A 15,534-nucleotide genomic window follows, 5' to 3' on the forward strand; every position below is an offset into this window, starting at 1 on the left:
TCGGACACGACCGAAGCGACAGCAGCAGCAGCAGCAGCCCCAGTGACCAGTGGCCATGACCTTGCTATCTTGCAGCCTTCTTTATTCTCATCTGTACTTTTTGTTTGGGTTCAGTAAAAGAAGTTCTTTTCACGCTAATGTGGCAGGTCAGTCCATGTGCCTATTTGCTTTCCTTCCTTCCCTCAGCACTCCCCCTCCTAGGACTAGGTGGGAAGGGGCTTTGATCAGATAACAGTGGATAATGAGTCTCCCAGAATTGGGAGACGATGCATGTTTGTTATCTCAAGCCATTCGGTTCACGGTCCTTTGTTCGGGTGGCTCTAGGTGATGCCTACAGCTCCCTCTCTGTTTAGTCTTCCCAGCTCAGCCTCTAATGTGGATATGAAGGTGCTTCCGTGAGGTGTGTGTATAAGGAAAACTGGCTTGTGTTTTCAGGCAGTGTGAAAGTTAATCACTTACAGAAACACTGGGAGAAACAGAAAAGAGTCAGTGTTGATGAGGGTGTGGAAAATTGGGGAACCCTTCTGCACTGTAGCTCAGCTGGTAAAGAATCCACCTGCAATGCAGGAGATCTTGGTTCGATTCTTGGGTTGGGAAGATCTGCTGGCTACCCACTCTAGTATTCTTGGGCTTCCTTGGTGGCTCAGCTGGTTAAGAATCCTCCTGCAATGCGGGAGACCTGGGTTCGATCCCTGGGCTCGATCCCTGGGTTGGGAAGATCCTTGGGGTGACAGAGAGTCAGACATGACCGAGTGACTTTCACTTCACTGCACTGCTGGGGGGAGTGATGGTGTAGCTGCAAAACAGTATGTAAGTTCCTCAAAAAATTAAAAATTAAATTATGTATGATCCAGCAATCCTACTTCTGGGCTTATATCCAGAAGAAATAAAATCAGAATCTCAAAGAGATATTTACACCCTTGTGTTCATTGCAGCATTATTCACAATAGTCAAGAGGGGGGAATTCCCAGATGTTCATCAGCTAATGAATGGATAAAGGGAATGTGGTACATGAACACAAAGACATATTATGTTGCTTAAAAAAGGGAGATCCTGTCACATGCACCCAAATGGAGGTGTCTGGAAGACATCGTGCTAAATACGCCAGTCACAAAAGGACAAATACTGTAAGATTCCAGTTATATAAGGTACCTAAAGTAATCAAAAGCATAGAAATAGGGACTTCCCTAGCAGTTCAGTGGTTAGGACTCCTCACTTCCACTGCAGGGGCACATTTTCAGTCCTGGTTGGGGAACTAAGATCCTACATGTTGTCTGGTGTTCCCACCCGCCCCCCCCACCCCCCCCCCGCCCCCAAATCACAGAAGTAGACAGTAGAGAGATGGTTTCTAAGGGTTGAGGGGAGGCAGGAGTGAGAGGAAGTGTTTAATGGTCATAGAGGTTCAGTTTTGCAAGATGAAAATATTCTGTCGATCCATTGCACAGCAGTGTGGATATTCTTGACCCTCCTGGGCTATATGCTTGGAAATATTTAAGATAGAAAATTTAATGTTATATGTTTGTTATATATATGTTATATGTCTGTTATATGTTTATAACCACAAATAAAAAAATAAAATACAAGTTAAAAAAAGAAACCCTGGGAGAAATTCTCATTGAAAATAAGACATTCTTTGATAATATAATGGGATTAACTACCCTCTTGGTTTTTGCATATGTATGTCTTTGATTTTTTTGCCCACTGGATTTTCTTAAAGCGAGGCTTGTGTGTGAGTAAGGGGTGGGAGCTTTCGGTGGGTTGTTTCGGTGGCCCTGATCCATCATTCCCTTCGCTGTGTGTGGTATAATAACATGGGTTTGGAGCTTTCTGCCTAACAGGAGACTGGAAATACATAAGAGCGTTCCCACTGACAGCCTCCGGGGACAAATGATTTGACAGAATGGAGGCCAGGAGACCAGACTGCCCGTTTCATGAAGCCCAGGGGTCAACAGCTGCTACATGTGATCTAATGAAAATATGTATTTGATCTTGGTCCCCAGTTCCTGGCACAGAGTAACTAAAACTTTTGAGATTTCTTGAATGACAGTATGTTTGATTATTCAATCTTCAAAGGCCAATGAAATAATCAATCATGACCATGTAATGAAACCTCTGTAAAAACCTCTAAATGACAGGGTTTGGAGAGCTTCTGGGTTGGGGAAACGCAGGAACGCAGGGAGATGCCGGAAGGGTGGTTTGCCCTGATGAGTATGGAAGCTCTGCCTTCCTCTCCCCTCATACATTGCCTTAAACATCTCTTCCATTTGGCTTTTCCTGAGCTGTATCTTTTACTTTTTAAAAAGCCCCGTAATCGTAAGTAAAGTGTTTTCCTAAGTTCTTTGAGCTTTTCTAGCCAATGATCGAAATTAAGGATTGGGTGGTGGAAACCCCTGATGTATAGCTGGTTAGTTGAAGTATTGATGGTCCAGTTGCTTACAGAGAATTCCATGGACAGAGGTGCCTGGTGGGCTGCAGCCCATGGGGTGTCAAAGAGTGGGACACGACTGAGCAACTAAGCGTGAGCCTGAGGGTGAGACTGGTGGCCCAAGGGGCTTCCCGGGTGGCGCTGGTGGTAAAGAACCCACCTGCCAATGCAGGAGACATAAGAGATACGGGTTCGATCCCTGGGTCGGGAAGATCCCCTGGAGGAGGCCATGGCAACCCACTCCAGTATTCTTGCCTGGAGAATCCCAGGCACGAGCTGGGATTCCCCCCAGGACGGAGGAGCCTGGCGGGCTTAGAGTCCCTAGGGTCACACAGAGTCAGACACAACTGGAGTGACTCAGCACGCATGCATCGGTGGCCCGAGACTCCTGAGTGGCACGTGAGGTGGGGGCAGTTCTGTGGGGACTGAGCCCTTTCACTTGGGGGATCCGACATTAACGCCAGGTAGGGTGTGTCAGAATTGAATTGTAGGACCTCCAATGGGTGCCAGAGAATTGAAGAATGCGTTGGTGTCAGAAAACATCTCAGACTCCATATTTTTTTTTCTCTCTTTTGGTCTGGGAAGAGTTTAATTTGGGTTTCTTCCTTCTTGAGTAATCCAAGTTGAAGATGCCACCTCTGGAGAGAGGAAAGGGGTCTCAGTCCAGCCTGGCAGTGGAGATGCAAATGTCAGCCAGGATGACCAAACAGGGGTCCAGTGTTTGGGCTATTGTGTGTCATACCGACCCTGACTGGCCACGTGGACACAACCAGATGCCTGGCCAGCAGACCCCTCATTCCCTCCTGTGATGCTCAGAGAGAGACCATGAGCCTTGAAAAAGACCATATTGTTTTGTGATGTCACCTCTGGAATGTTCTGAGTGTTTCGGTGACCAACTTCTGCACAGGACCTATACTTGGCACCTAACATTGGTATGACTTTTTCCTTGAGCTAGAAAATAGTAATATTAGAAAAGGCAGTAGGTATAGGGACCTCTGCTCCAAAGACTTTCAGAAGGCTTTGTCATCAACTATAAGTCTTAATTTCTGTTCAGAGACTGATGAAGCATCTTATCAGATACCATTTCATAATGTACATAATTAACAGGAGGGGAGAAGTGAATAGTAGGAGGTCCTGTGTTACGCAGTTGAGCAGCTGAGGCTCAGAGGATGGGCTGGAAAACAGAAATCTGCCTATTTTCTCTTTTCCACAGCACTCGAGGCCAAATTTTACAAGAAAAAGAGATACCAGATCTGAAAACCTAGAAATTCCCATCAATGTGGTTCTACCTCAGGTAGGGATAAACACAGAAGGGTGTAACCTCTCAGTTTTGGCCGGAATAACCTCCTCTTTCCAAGCCCGAGCAAGATATTGCAGAACAACGGTAGCCAGGGCCTCAGCTGCTAGCTGTAGGTCAGCTGCCAGCCAGCTGTGTGCCGGGGGCAGCCCACTTAGTCACTCTGAGTCTTGGGGTTCTTGTCAGCTGAATGAGAGGGATGGGTTCGGTGATCTGGTATAAGACCGTCCAGCCCACTAGAAGTGTCTGTGACAGTCTTTTCGAAATTAGAGCGTCTGGAGCTTCTTTACCACCAGGTGGCGCTAGTGGTAAAGAGCCTGCCTGCCATTGCTAGAGATGTAAGAGACTCGGGTTCGATCCCCGGGTCGGGAAGATCCCCTGGAGGAGGAAATGGCAACCCACTCCAGTATTCTTGCCTGGAGAATCCCATGGACAGAGGAGCCTAACGGGCTACAGTCCAGAGTGTTGCAAAGAGTCGGACACGACTGAAGTGACTTAGCACACGCACATTGAGCAACTACTCTGGACTTCTGGGGAGAGAATTAGAACTGAGACTTGGGATCAAGGGCATAGGCCTGAACCCATGAACCTGGGACGTGGACCAAGGGGCATGGGGTCCTGTGGAGGGGTTGGGAGAATTAGGGCCTGCCGTGTACCAGAGACAGAGCATAAGGGGGACGAGCCCGAGGGGGTCAGAATGGAGGCCAGCGAACGGGTGACCGGCTGGACATTCTCAGTTCTCCTCCTGCTAAGCAGCCGTTTCCCGGGAGGAGTGGTCCTGATTGGATTGTTTCTACTGCTATGTCACAAAGGGGCAGCCTCGCTTCTCCAGAGTCACCTAAGGCCCTGGTGGAAGATCATGGCGGTGCAGCCAGAGGGGCTGAAATGTAGGGTGGAGGAGTCCAACGCAGAGGTAACGATCTGAAAGCTCTGTCCAGGGATGTGTGGGAAGAGGGCTGATCCCCAGTGGGGTCTTGGAGGCATGACATTAGAGGACAGCCTGCTGCCGCGCCACACACGGGCAGATGAGCCTCACGGGTCCTCAGGGGAGGGTGCCATTCCCACCGGGTTCCAGGCCCCTGCCAGGACGCGCTGGGCACACTCTGGGCGATGTGTGCTCGGCCGCTCGGTCGTGTCCGACTCTTTGTGACCCCATGGACTGTAGCCCTGCCGGGCTCCTCTGTCCGTGGGATTCTCCAGGCAAGAGTACTGGAGTGGGCTGGCCATTTCCTTCTCTCTGGGGATAAAGGGGCACCTGTATGCTTGGATGATCTGAACGGGCTGTGAGAGGGACCAGTGTAATGGCTGGTAGCAGGGGAAGGGTTGATCCTGGGTAACAAGGGGAGGAAGGGAGAGTGACTGAGCACTGATTTGGTCACGTCCGGGGCCCTGGGCCCTGCAGAGCGAGGGAGACATTGTAAAGGACCCGGAACTGGAACCTCAGCAAGTCCACTAGTAATGGCAGAGCTGGAGTTGGAGGCTTGGAGCCAGGTCAGTGCCCACGTCCTCTGCCACAAGCTGGGCACATGCCGCCTGCTTCTTCCCTGGCTTTTAGGAGATGGTGCCTCCCTGCCCCCCATCTTAACCAAGCCCTGGAGCTCCCTGCACGAATCTGCCACATCCTGCTTCGTTCTGGTTCTGAGATGAGTCCATTTGTTTCGAGAAGGAATTGCAGGAGCAGCTCCGTGTCTCCAGAAAGTGCCTCTGGCCCCACTAGCTCCCAACCCTGCCTGAACGCTTCTCATTTGCATTGCAAATATCTATGATTCTCTATTTGTTATCACCCTTAGGTCTTTTCAGGTCTTATTGATTTCCAGTCTTCCTTCCTCACAGTAAATATTTGTGTTTTCTAATCTGTTTCTCTCCAGCGCATTAACTTGCCAGCCATCAGTGTTACTTCCTTCCCAAGTTCTCTGCATGCTGCACCCCACCTCCCTTGCCCACCCCCCCAGCCCCCGGTACATAACGGTTCAGTTCTCCCCAGCATTCCTGTTTTCCCAGTGAGTGCTGTCTGTGAATCTCATAAAGGCACAGCTTCCTGCAAGATCGTTAATGAAGGATCCACACCAGGTCAGAATGAGGTCCCGTCGCCCCCTCCAGGGCCCTGCCTTGCCCCTCTCGGTTGCCTTTTCTCCATCGCCTTTGTTTGGGTTTGTTCTTTAGAAGCTATGGAATCTGGGGCCGACAGTGCCTGTACCTCTGCCAGTTTGAAAAAGTGCTAGGAGGAAGATTTCAGAAGATGCTGTGTTAAACAATTAGCTAAAACTACCACATATGGCGACAGATGACATCGTTAGCCTCTTTGCTGTTAGTGTTAGGATTCTATCAAAATCAATTTCATTGACCTGCGAATTATCCTCTTATCTGTTAGCATTTATTAAAACCAACATTGACTTTCTCATGGCACTCGGGAGCCGAGTTGATTTAAGCATATGATCATGACACTCAGCCTTGTCATCTGGTCTGAAAATTAGTGGCAAATCTGGAGAATCCCAGGGAGAGAGGAGCCTGGTGGGCTGCCGTCTATGGGGTCGCACAGAGTCAGACACGACTGAGGCGACTTAGCAGCAGTAGCTGCTTTTCCTTTCAGCATATTCTGGGTCTCAGGTTCCCCAGGCTTGAAACGTAACCCCAGAGGGCGGAATGTTCTCTGACCATAACCCTCAGTAATGCTGGCAAAAGCAGGGCTTTAAAAAACTTGGTCAACAGACTTGGAGTCTGCTGGGGGCATCTGGACATCTCTTCTGGTCTGTGGTGACCGTACTTCTCTGGAAGTGCAGAGAATCCCAGTGCATGGCAACTAGACTGGCGAGTCACTGGCCAGTTCTGTTCCCCAACTCTTCAGATGGGAGGCCAGCAACCTCAGAAGCTCCACCCCCGAAGGTCCTGTTCTTGGACACCCCTTAGCTTCAGAAAGACGCTTTGGTTTTATCACCTCCTCTCTGCCCTTAGCCCTGCCCCCTTTCAGTCGCCATCCCTCCTGTGTGGTCTCCACTTGCCACACACGAGGCTGGTGATCTGACCGATGCATGCAGTTGGTGATTTCATACATTTCCCCTCCAGAACCACGTGTATTTTTAAAAAGGATGCTGGGGAGAAGGATAAAGAGTGAAAAGGGAAAGTGTTACTCGCTCAGTCATGTTCGCTACTCAGCAACCCCATGGACTGTAGCCCGCCAGTCTCCTCTGTCCATGGGATTGTCTGGGCAAGAATACTGGAGTGGGTTGCCATTCCCTTCTCCAGGGGATCTCTTCCTGACCCAGGGATGGAACCTGGGTCTCCTGCATTGCAGGCAGATTCTTTACCATCTGAGCCACCAGGGAAGCCCAGGCCTGATGCTAAGGATGGAGCTCAACCACAGATGGGATTCAGGCGTCTGAGCGGGAGCTCTCGGTACCCAGGGCCCTTCCTGCATCCTTAGCACTGATGCACCTTCCTTAGGTCACAGCCGGGAGCACTTTGCTCCCGAGGGCAGAGTCTCTGGGTCACCTTCCTAACAAAGGTGACCTGATGGGAGGTGTGATGAGGCCCACAGACACTCGTCTTCCCCTCCTGCTTCCTTCCTGTATCCTGTTCTTCCAAGAAGAAGCCCCCCGCTTCTCCTCTCCTACCTACGAGGGCATGTCCTACATGTCAAGGAAGAAGCTGTCCTTTCTTTCTTGGAAACCGAGCCAGGCTGTGCTGCGGGTTTGGGTCATGCTGCCAGAGACCCCACCTCCGAGGCTGAGGAGAACTTTGAGGGATGTTCCAGGGGCTTTTAATTGGCCCAGACCTCTGGTTCAGGGCTCAGTGACCCCGGGGGCAGATTAGTTTGGCCCATGAAACCAAGCCTGTGATACCACTGGTTGAGGAGACCTACTGAGAAGGAGCTGGCTTCAGACGTCAGCTAAGGGGGTCTGGGGTTTGGTATCTCAAGGACCTTGAGTGCTTGCAGACACTCACTTTTTGTCAAGTTCTTTCATAGAGAAAGACACTTAGGATTTGCTCTAGTGTTTTAGGCCAGGAACGGTTAAGCTTTACCAGGAGAACTGGCCCTCTGTTTGGTCTTGATGACACCTGAGCGGCCACTTGCTTGGCCTCTCGCAGTAACCCCTGGCAGTAGGCAGAGCAGCTACACTGAGGTGACTTTCAGAGAAGTTGAGTGACTTTCACAGGAGCGCCAAAATGGGACTTTTAAGCCCAAAGCTACTGGGGATTTGAGGCCTCTGCCCTCACTGGATTATAGGCTCAAGATGGTGCCATGGACCAGCAGCAAGCCTGTGTGCAGAGGGCAGCTTCCTTTAAGGCTATGTAGGTGGACAGGGGTGGATGCCCCGTGGTGCCCCTGCTCCGCAGCTTAAAATGGGAACTGAAATGTGCATATGGCTTTATCAAATAGACTGGAAATATTAAGGCAAACGAGATCATCACTTTGGAGGGCTGAAAATAGTATGATGTAACAGTGTTGTGTAGTTCAGCCTAATATCTCCTCCTCCCCCTTCAGTGCACTTTGGTTGATGAGTAAGGACTCATTACACTGCCACTGGATGTGGCACGTGTTGCTCTGATTTCCAGAACTAGGGATGTCAAAAAAGTAAGGGGCAGGTGACTGTGCTAAGAGAATGACAATTTATTAACCTGGGGAGAAGATGGGACAGGATGTATGAAAACCACTGCAAAGTAATGAAAACATAACACATGCAGAATAAAATATTTGATCATTGTGAAGAGCTAGAGTGAACATGCAGTTTGGAGTCAGATATCCTGGTTTTAAATCTTTGCTGGCTACGTGAGCTTCAGTAGACCCATGGTAGCTCTTTTCAGTAAGATATTACATATAAATATGGAAATCAGTTAGCGTACCATCCCATAGTAGTCATTCTGTGTTACTTGCTTTACCTTGTTCTATACAATGGAAGGAAATGCTAAGCAACTTCTCTTCTGAATGCACAGTCACCATTCTTGCATGTCTGAAGCTTCCTATAAACAAAGAAGATGTCACATATTCTCCTTTTATTTTTGAACTCTACAACAGGACCTCTGAAACAAACAGGGCGGATGTTAGTACAATGGCTGTGGATGGTTGCACAGGTTGAGCACTACAACACCAGCTGTGAGTGGCATCCTCTAGGGTTGGACTTTGTTCAGCCTGCACAAACATAGAGGGTGGCTCTGAATCAGTGTAGTGCCCACATTTCCTAGATATGGAAACTGAGGCAGAGAAGTCAAGTGATTTCGTAAAGGCCATGAACTTACAGCACAGAGCTGGGACTCTCTTTGGTTTCATGATGTCCAATCCTCTGTGCCCCATACTTTGCTATCAGAATTAATGGTTTTACACCAAGAAATAGTTGGTGCTAATGCATTGATTTTCAAATTGACTGGAAGTTCCCTGAGGGCAGGTCTGAGAACAAAAGCCCAGTTAGTGTTAGTTGATTCATTGACATAAATGTGGAGGAAGATTTGGTGTAAGAATGTTTAAAGTAGGAATTGATTAGGGCAAGGAGTTTGCTTGAGGCCAAGAAAGAGCTTTGCTTTGTGGACTAGGTCTTTAGGTCTGATTGGAATCAGGGAAATAAGGGAAAGAAAGAATTTTTCTTGGTTCAGCATCTTCCCAGTGTTTAAACATGATTCTTGGTATATCTGAAATGCCTGTATATTTGTTGTTTTTCTTTACAGCCTCTCATTTTCAGAAGGAGAACAGAATTTGCTCTATGCTGGCTTATCCTAATCCTATCCATAGGATTGTGGGTTTGATAAAGATAGGTATATTTTCCTAATAGCCATTAAAATAAATACATGACTATCAAATTTTTTAAAGTGTTTTATCTAAGAAACTAGGTCATGAAACGATGCTAGACTTGGCCATCTTCTGGGTCCTGTGTGGGAGAAGAGGAAGAATAGAAAGACTTAGTCATAAGAGGAGGGTTTGTTCTCTTGGCTAAGAAGGTAAAGGAGACCTGTTAGTCCATCAGTGTTTTCTGATTAGGTTGCCAGGTGTGAAACCGAGACAGCACAGGGTCTGCTTGGGAAGTGTTGGCCACATCAGGAGGGGACCTGATGTCAGCCAGGTTGATAAAGGAGGGCTGCTGGGGTCACGGCAATGCCAGTTTACAAACTCAGATCCCTTGCACCAGAGAAAGTTAGACAAGAGGGCGTTTAGAGATAACGCCACTGACCCTTCCATCACACAGGAGTGAAGCCCAAGGTCAGAGGGTGAGAGGATGTGACCGAGGCCACCCAGTGGCGTGCATAAACACAAGGGCCCAAGCACCCAGAATGTCTACTACTAGGGACCTGCCGCCCGTGTGTTAGGTGTTCTGTTTAGTGCCTGTATGCTGAGGACATAGTTGGAAATCCCTTGGCTGCCCAGTTCAGGATGTGGATATAAAATACAGGCAGCTCACTAAGTAGGACAATTTCAAGGCCATGAAGGATACTGTGAGTAGGTATAAACACCAGTGATTTCTCTTTGGTTGTTCAGTTGGATCAGAAAGAGTATCCTTCTGATAAAAATCAATTGTAAAAAAGAAACGAGACAGTTGGGAAATTTTGAATCAGTATTTGTTGACATTAAGGGATCATTGTTAAATTTTAAAGGGAAGATAATGGAATTGTGGTTTTGTTTAAAAAATGCACATTGACTTATTTATGGATAAAACAACACAATGTCTATGCTTTGAAGTAAGCCAGTGGCAGAAGAGTGGTTCTGAAATTGGATGATATTATAGATGAAACAAGTGTGGCCTTGATTTGATAACCACTGAAGCTGGGCGATGTATACATGGAGATGTATTAGACTATCCTCTCTCTTTTTGTATACATTTGAAATTTTCCATAATAAAAAGTCCCCAAGTACTGAAAGCCCTTTGCTAAATTCATGGAGCTTTCCCATATGTGTGCTTCACATAAATAAGTTCAGGGAGCCAGAACTGGATTTGTGACTTAGTAAGTGGAACTTGTGCTGGTTATTTAAATTCTCTGAGTTTCAGTCTATCCATCTGTAAAATGGGAATAATAGTAACACCTTATTAAATCAGTGTTGTGAGGATTAAATGAATTCAGTGGATGGATCACTCAGCCTAGGGTCTAGCACAAAACTTACCTTTCTTTCTCATGATGGAAATATAAATCATTGACTAAAACTACATTTTCCATAATAACATCCTCGAGAGCAGGATGTTACTACTGAGATGGAGACCTCTGTTGCCTTACCCTTTGAGGACGAAGATGACTTCTGACTCCTTATTCACTCTGAGATCAAGGCACCTTCAATTTCAAGAAATGGTCTGGGCTCTTCACAGTGGGATTCATGCAGATCACAGGGTCAGTCCCAAGAGCCAGTGTGCTTCTCCCGTTGAGAAAGATGAAAATTACTGAGGCTGGATTTATTTAAAGTAAATAATGTGCTGATCACAGAATGTCCCTGCACCCTTGCTCTCTGGAAGATTAAGCACATCCTTACAAAGTTAATGACATGTGCTTATTGCAAAGTTAATAGCACAGAACTGTGACTTCTATTTATCTAGCTCTTTAGGTCTTAAAGAATTCTAACCAACTTTATACACTGTACAAATTATATCTCTATATATGCTTATATATATATATATCAATATATATAATGCAAATAACCTGACTTGTTTTCTATCTTCTCTATCTGTAAAATTGTGAAAATAACCTAAGAAATGAGAAATTAATATTTGGAGAGCATTGTGATGTACTTGGATGAAATGCTTTTGGTGTATTTAGAAGCAGCTCCTGTGATCTTATTTTTATTTAAATTCATTGCTCCAATTGTTACCTCTTCTCCAGGAGGCATCCCACCTGTTCATTGCTTTATGAATCATCTCAGAATTCCTCCATTAGCGAAATCTCCTTTTCTCGATAACAATACCTTACATTTCTATGGCACCTGGCAGTTTTAAAAACACTTTTGCATTCATTATCTCTTTTCGGTGCTCGTAACGGTGCTGTGAACTAAGCAGGCACATGGTATTATTTCCACTTTACAGGTACCATTTGCTGACTTTCAATGGTGGAAGGTGCTTTTAAGATCACAGAGCCTGACTCTCTTTTGTACTAGTGAAAATCTGGGTCTCGGAAAAGGTGAGCGAGTTCTCTAGTTTCATGCTATCAGCAAGAGAACTCGGATAAGCATCTGTGTGATCCTCATTTTGACCTCTGGGCCTAGTTTAGCCCTGGTGTAACCCTCAGAGAACTCCATGGACAGAGGAGCCTGGTGAGCTACAGTCCATGGGGTTGCAAAGAGTTGGACCCGACGACAACTCTCAGAGCAGTTCTGACCACTGGAAGCCAGAATCGCCTGAGGGAGCTGGTTAGAAACACAGATGAATGACTGAATGTATGAATCAGTCTTGTAAGCAGAGGCTCCAAAATCTGCATTTAAAATGCACTGAGATGACTCTGTATTGAAAAGTGTGACTGCTCCTGGTTTGTCGGAGGTAAGCTCTGTGACTCCGATCCTCTTTTTGTGGGGTGGTTTCGAGGTGCATGGCCACCCTCACAGATTCCTCTTTATGAATCCCTTGGCATCCTTGGATGTCTTCACTACCACATGTTCACCTCCCATGGTCAGTGACATGACTGTGGTGGTGCCTTTCCTTTCCAAAATTTTCAGCAGGACTCTGTTTTGAGCCTAGCACTGTGTTTGTCGGTATTTAAGGAGCTGCTATCAGGACAAACTCAGGGGTGGGGAAGAGTGAAGGATGAGCTCGAATAGGGCCAGGGAGAAGGTGAGACTTACCAGTGGCACTGCCATCTTGGATAATGTGAGTGACTGTTAGGGTGATGCCAGTTGTGGGTCCACCTGGGATAGCAGGAGAATGATGTTTATTCTTCTTGTAGCATGACAGAAGTGTGAGAGAGCCCCTGCTTAGTGCTTTCATACATTATCTTTTAATTCTAAAGTATTTCTATGCAGCAAGGCAGTGGGTGCAGTTCCTCCAGTTTGAAAGCATGGTAACTCACATAATCTGTCCATATTCTTGTAACTGATCAGATAACCGGGTCAGGACGCAGAGGTGGTTGACTCCCAACATTAATGCCTTTAAAACCTCCATGCTATACTCACAGATTCCATGTTTGTGAACTTGCCTAAATTTTTTTCCTTGAAATTAGTTTGCAACCTCCAAATCAAGACCTGTGGCACTTTTGTGGTTTATCATGGACACTCACAGAAGGGTGAATGATTTGAGTTACCTAATGCACACGTTTCCAGTTTAGGTGCCTTCTTGTTTCTGCTCTGACTATGAAACAGTGTCCTTTCCACCATTTGTTTCATGTCACTGTTTTCACACTCTTGTGCTCTTTGTCGGTGATTTCACTGTCTAAAACGGCCCTCAAGCCTACTGCTGAAGGGCTGTCTACTCCCCCTTAAAGCACAAGAAGGCAGTGATATCCCTTATGGAGAAAACACCTGTGTTAGGTAAGCTTCCTTCCTGCATGAGTTACAGTGCTGTTGGCCCCAAGTTCAAGGTTAATGAATCAAAATGCATTTTAAATAAGGTGTCTTTCAAAAGAAGAAAAAGTTAGGTATTGATCAGTTGAGGAAAATGTGGCCCACTGGAGGTTGGCAGGAACCTAACGCTGTGGTCTCCCCTGAGTCCCGGTTCAGTATTCGCTAATTCTGTATCTGCTGGGACATTATAGAATAGAGCCTGGAGAAGGAAATGGCAACCCACTCCAGTATTCTTGCCTGGAGAATCCTATGGACAGAGGAGCCTGGCAGGTTACAGTCCATGGGGTTGCAAAGAGTCGGACACGACTGAACGACTAAACCACCACCACTGTCTATGGCCATACGACCCTGAACGCGCCCGATCTCGTCTGATCTCGGAAGCTAAGGAGGGTCGGGCCTGGTTAGTACTTGGATGGGAGACCACCACCACCATAGAATAAAGCCTTGCGAATAGCGGGGCCAAGTGCAAAAGCACCCTCGGTGGCGGGTCCAGACTCCCGGCGGGGTTTCTCGTGGGGTCTCGGGCCTCTTACGCGGCCAGCCGGCCTCGGGCGCAGTCAGCCTCATCTTCGCTAACCCTGGGCTTCCCTGTTCTTTCCCGCAGAGGGGCACAGCCGAGCCCTTCCTGAGGCTCCACAACTTGTACCCCACCCCTCGCTGTGCCCGGCAGGCCGCCCTGCCCAGGCTGAGCCGTCGAGTGGTCAGCCAGCACTCCTACCCACTCAACCGCTTCTCCTCGGTGCCCCTGGATCCCATGGAGCGCCCCACGTCGCAGGCGGACCTGGAGCTGGATTACAACCCGCCGCGGGTGCAGCTCAGCGACGAGATGTTCGTCTTCCAGGACGGCCGCTGGGTCAGCGAGAACTGCCGGCTGCAGTCGCCCTACTTCTCCCCGTCCTCGTCCTTCCACCACAAGCTGCACCACAAGAGGCTGGCCAAGGAGTGCCTGCTGCAGGAGAACAAGACGCTGCGCGAGGAGAACCGGGCGCTGCGCGAGGAGAACCGCATGCTCCGCAAGGAGAACAAGATCCTGCAGGTCTTCTGGGAGGAGCACCAGGCCGCGCTGGGCCGCGACGACAGCCGGGCCTCGTCGCCGCTGCTGCACAAGGACAACGCCTCGTCCCTGGAGGCGATGAAGAAGGAGCCGGCGCTGCAGGCGCACCGCGGCCGGGAGAACAGCACCCTGCAGCTCCTCCGCGAGGAGAACCGGGCCCTGCAGCAGCTGCTGGAGCAGAGGAAGGCCTACTGGGCCCAGCCCGACGAGAAGACCGCCTCGGCCGATGAGATCAAGCCCATCTCCTCGCCCCACGAGGAGTCCCACGGGCTGCTGCCGGACCCGGGCCCCGGCCTCCCCTCCCCCTTCGAGGAGCCCAAGGGCCTCCCGGCCCCGCCGGACGACTCCAAGACCCTCCGGGCCCTGCGGGAGATGGTGAGCACCCTGTCCGTGCAGCCCGGGGAGGAGGTGGGCAAGGGGGGCCCGGGCCTGCCCGACGGCAGCCAGTCCCTGGAGCTGCTGCGGGAGATGAACCAGGCGCTGCAGGCGCTGCGGGAGGAGAACCAGAGCCTGCAGGTCCTCCGCGACGAGAACCGGCTCCTGCAGGAGGAGAACCGGGCGCTGCACGCGCTGCGCGAGGAGCACAGGCTCTTCCAGGAGGAGAACAAGGCGCTGTGGGAGAACAACAAGCTGAAGCTGCAGCAGAAGCTGGTCATCGACACGGTGACCGAGGTCACCGCGCGGATGGAGATGCTCATCGAGGAGCTGTACGCCTTCATGCCGGCCAAGAGCAAGGACCCCAAGAAGCCCAGCAGGGTCTGAGGCTCCCCCGCCCCCCAGGCGCATAGAGGCACCGGGCTGGGCCCCCCCCACCACACAACGCCCACCTTCCCCATGGGCCCCTGGCCTGCCCCTACCAGCTGGTGCCCAGTGCAAGAGCAGAATGAGTGGCCTGGTCAATTCAGAGAAGTAATAAAGGCCTGAGGAGGCTGGGGCCTAACCACATCTTTCGAGGTTTTTGTGATTGTTTTTTTTTTTTTTTTTCTTGTTTTGAACACTTGCAGGCTCCCTGGTAGCTTAGCTGGTAAAGAATCCACCTGCAGTGCAGGAGACCCTGGTTGGATCCGTGGGTTGGGAGGATCCCCTGGAGAAGGGAACAGCTACCCACTCCAGTATTCTTGCCTGGAGCATCCCATAGACAGAGGAGCCTGGTGGGCTGTAGTCCATTGGGTCACAGAGTGGGACCCGGCTGAGTGAGCACAGCCCAGGGTCACAGCAAAATGAAGCACAAAGTGCAGAGAATTCCCTCCGTCCCCTCCTCCACACCCCCATGGCCTGCCTGGCTATCAGCCTCCCCTCCC

General features: G+C 49.2%; 1 protein-coding gene across 3 annotated transcripts; it reads left to right on the plus strand.

Moving 5' to 3' along the window:
• Positions 1 to 3,178: 3,178 nt before the first annotated feature.
• Positions 3,179 to 15,178, plus strand: CBY2 (chibby family member 2). 3 transcript variants are annotated; one of them, XM_020873925.2, is made up of 3 exons: positions 3,179 to 3,357; positions 3,639 to 3,719; positions 13,784 to 15,178. In XM_020873925.2, the coding sequence occupies exons 1-3, from the start codon at positions 3,283 to 3,285 to the stop codon at positions 14,993 to 14,995; spliced, it is 1,368 nt and encodes a 455-aa protein (XP_020729584.1). In that variant the 5' UTR covers positions 3,179 to 3,282; the 3' UTR covers positions 14,996 to 15,178. The 3 variants fall into 3 exon arrangements, with proteins under 3 accessions (XP_020729584.1, XP_070327234.1, XP_020729583.1); XM_070471133.1 differs by lacking the exon at positions 3,639 to 3,719; XM_020873924.2 differs by lacking the exons at positions 3,179 to 3,357; positions 3,639 to 3,719 and adding an exon at positions 4,535 to 4,635.
• Positions 15,179 to 15,534: the final 356 nt, after the last annotated feature.

The sequence above is a fragment of the Odocoileus virginianus genome, chromosome 8, assembly GCF_023699985.2.
Source record: "Odocoileus virginianus isolate 20LAN1187 ecotype Illinois chromosome 8, Ovbor_1.2, whole genome shotgun sequence".
Lineage (NCBI taxonomy): Eukaryota > Metazoa > Chordata > Mammalia > Artiodactyla > Cervidae > Odocoileus > Odocoileus virginianus.

Coding starts and splice junctions, on each gene's coding strand:
- CBY2 (XM_020873925.2), top strand. CDS start 3,283: ATGTCACCTCTGGAATGTTCTGAGTGTTTCGGTGACCAACTTCTGCAC. Junction 3,358..3,638: donor ATACTTGGCACCTAACATTG/GTATGACTTTTT, acceptor TCTTTTCCACAG/CACTCGAGGCCAAATTTTAC. Junction 3,720..13,783: donor TCAATGTGGTTCTACCTCAG/GTAGGGATAAAC, acceptor TCTTTCCCGCAG/AGGGGCACAGCCGAGCCCTT.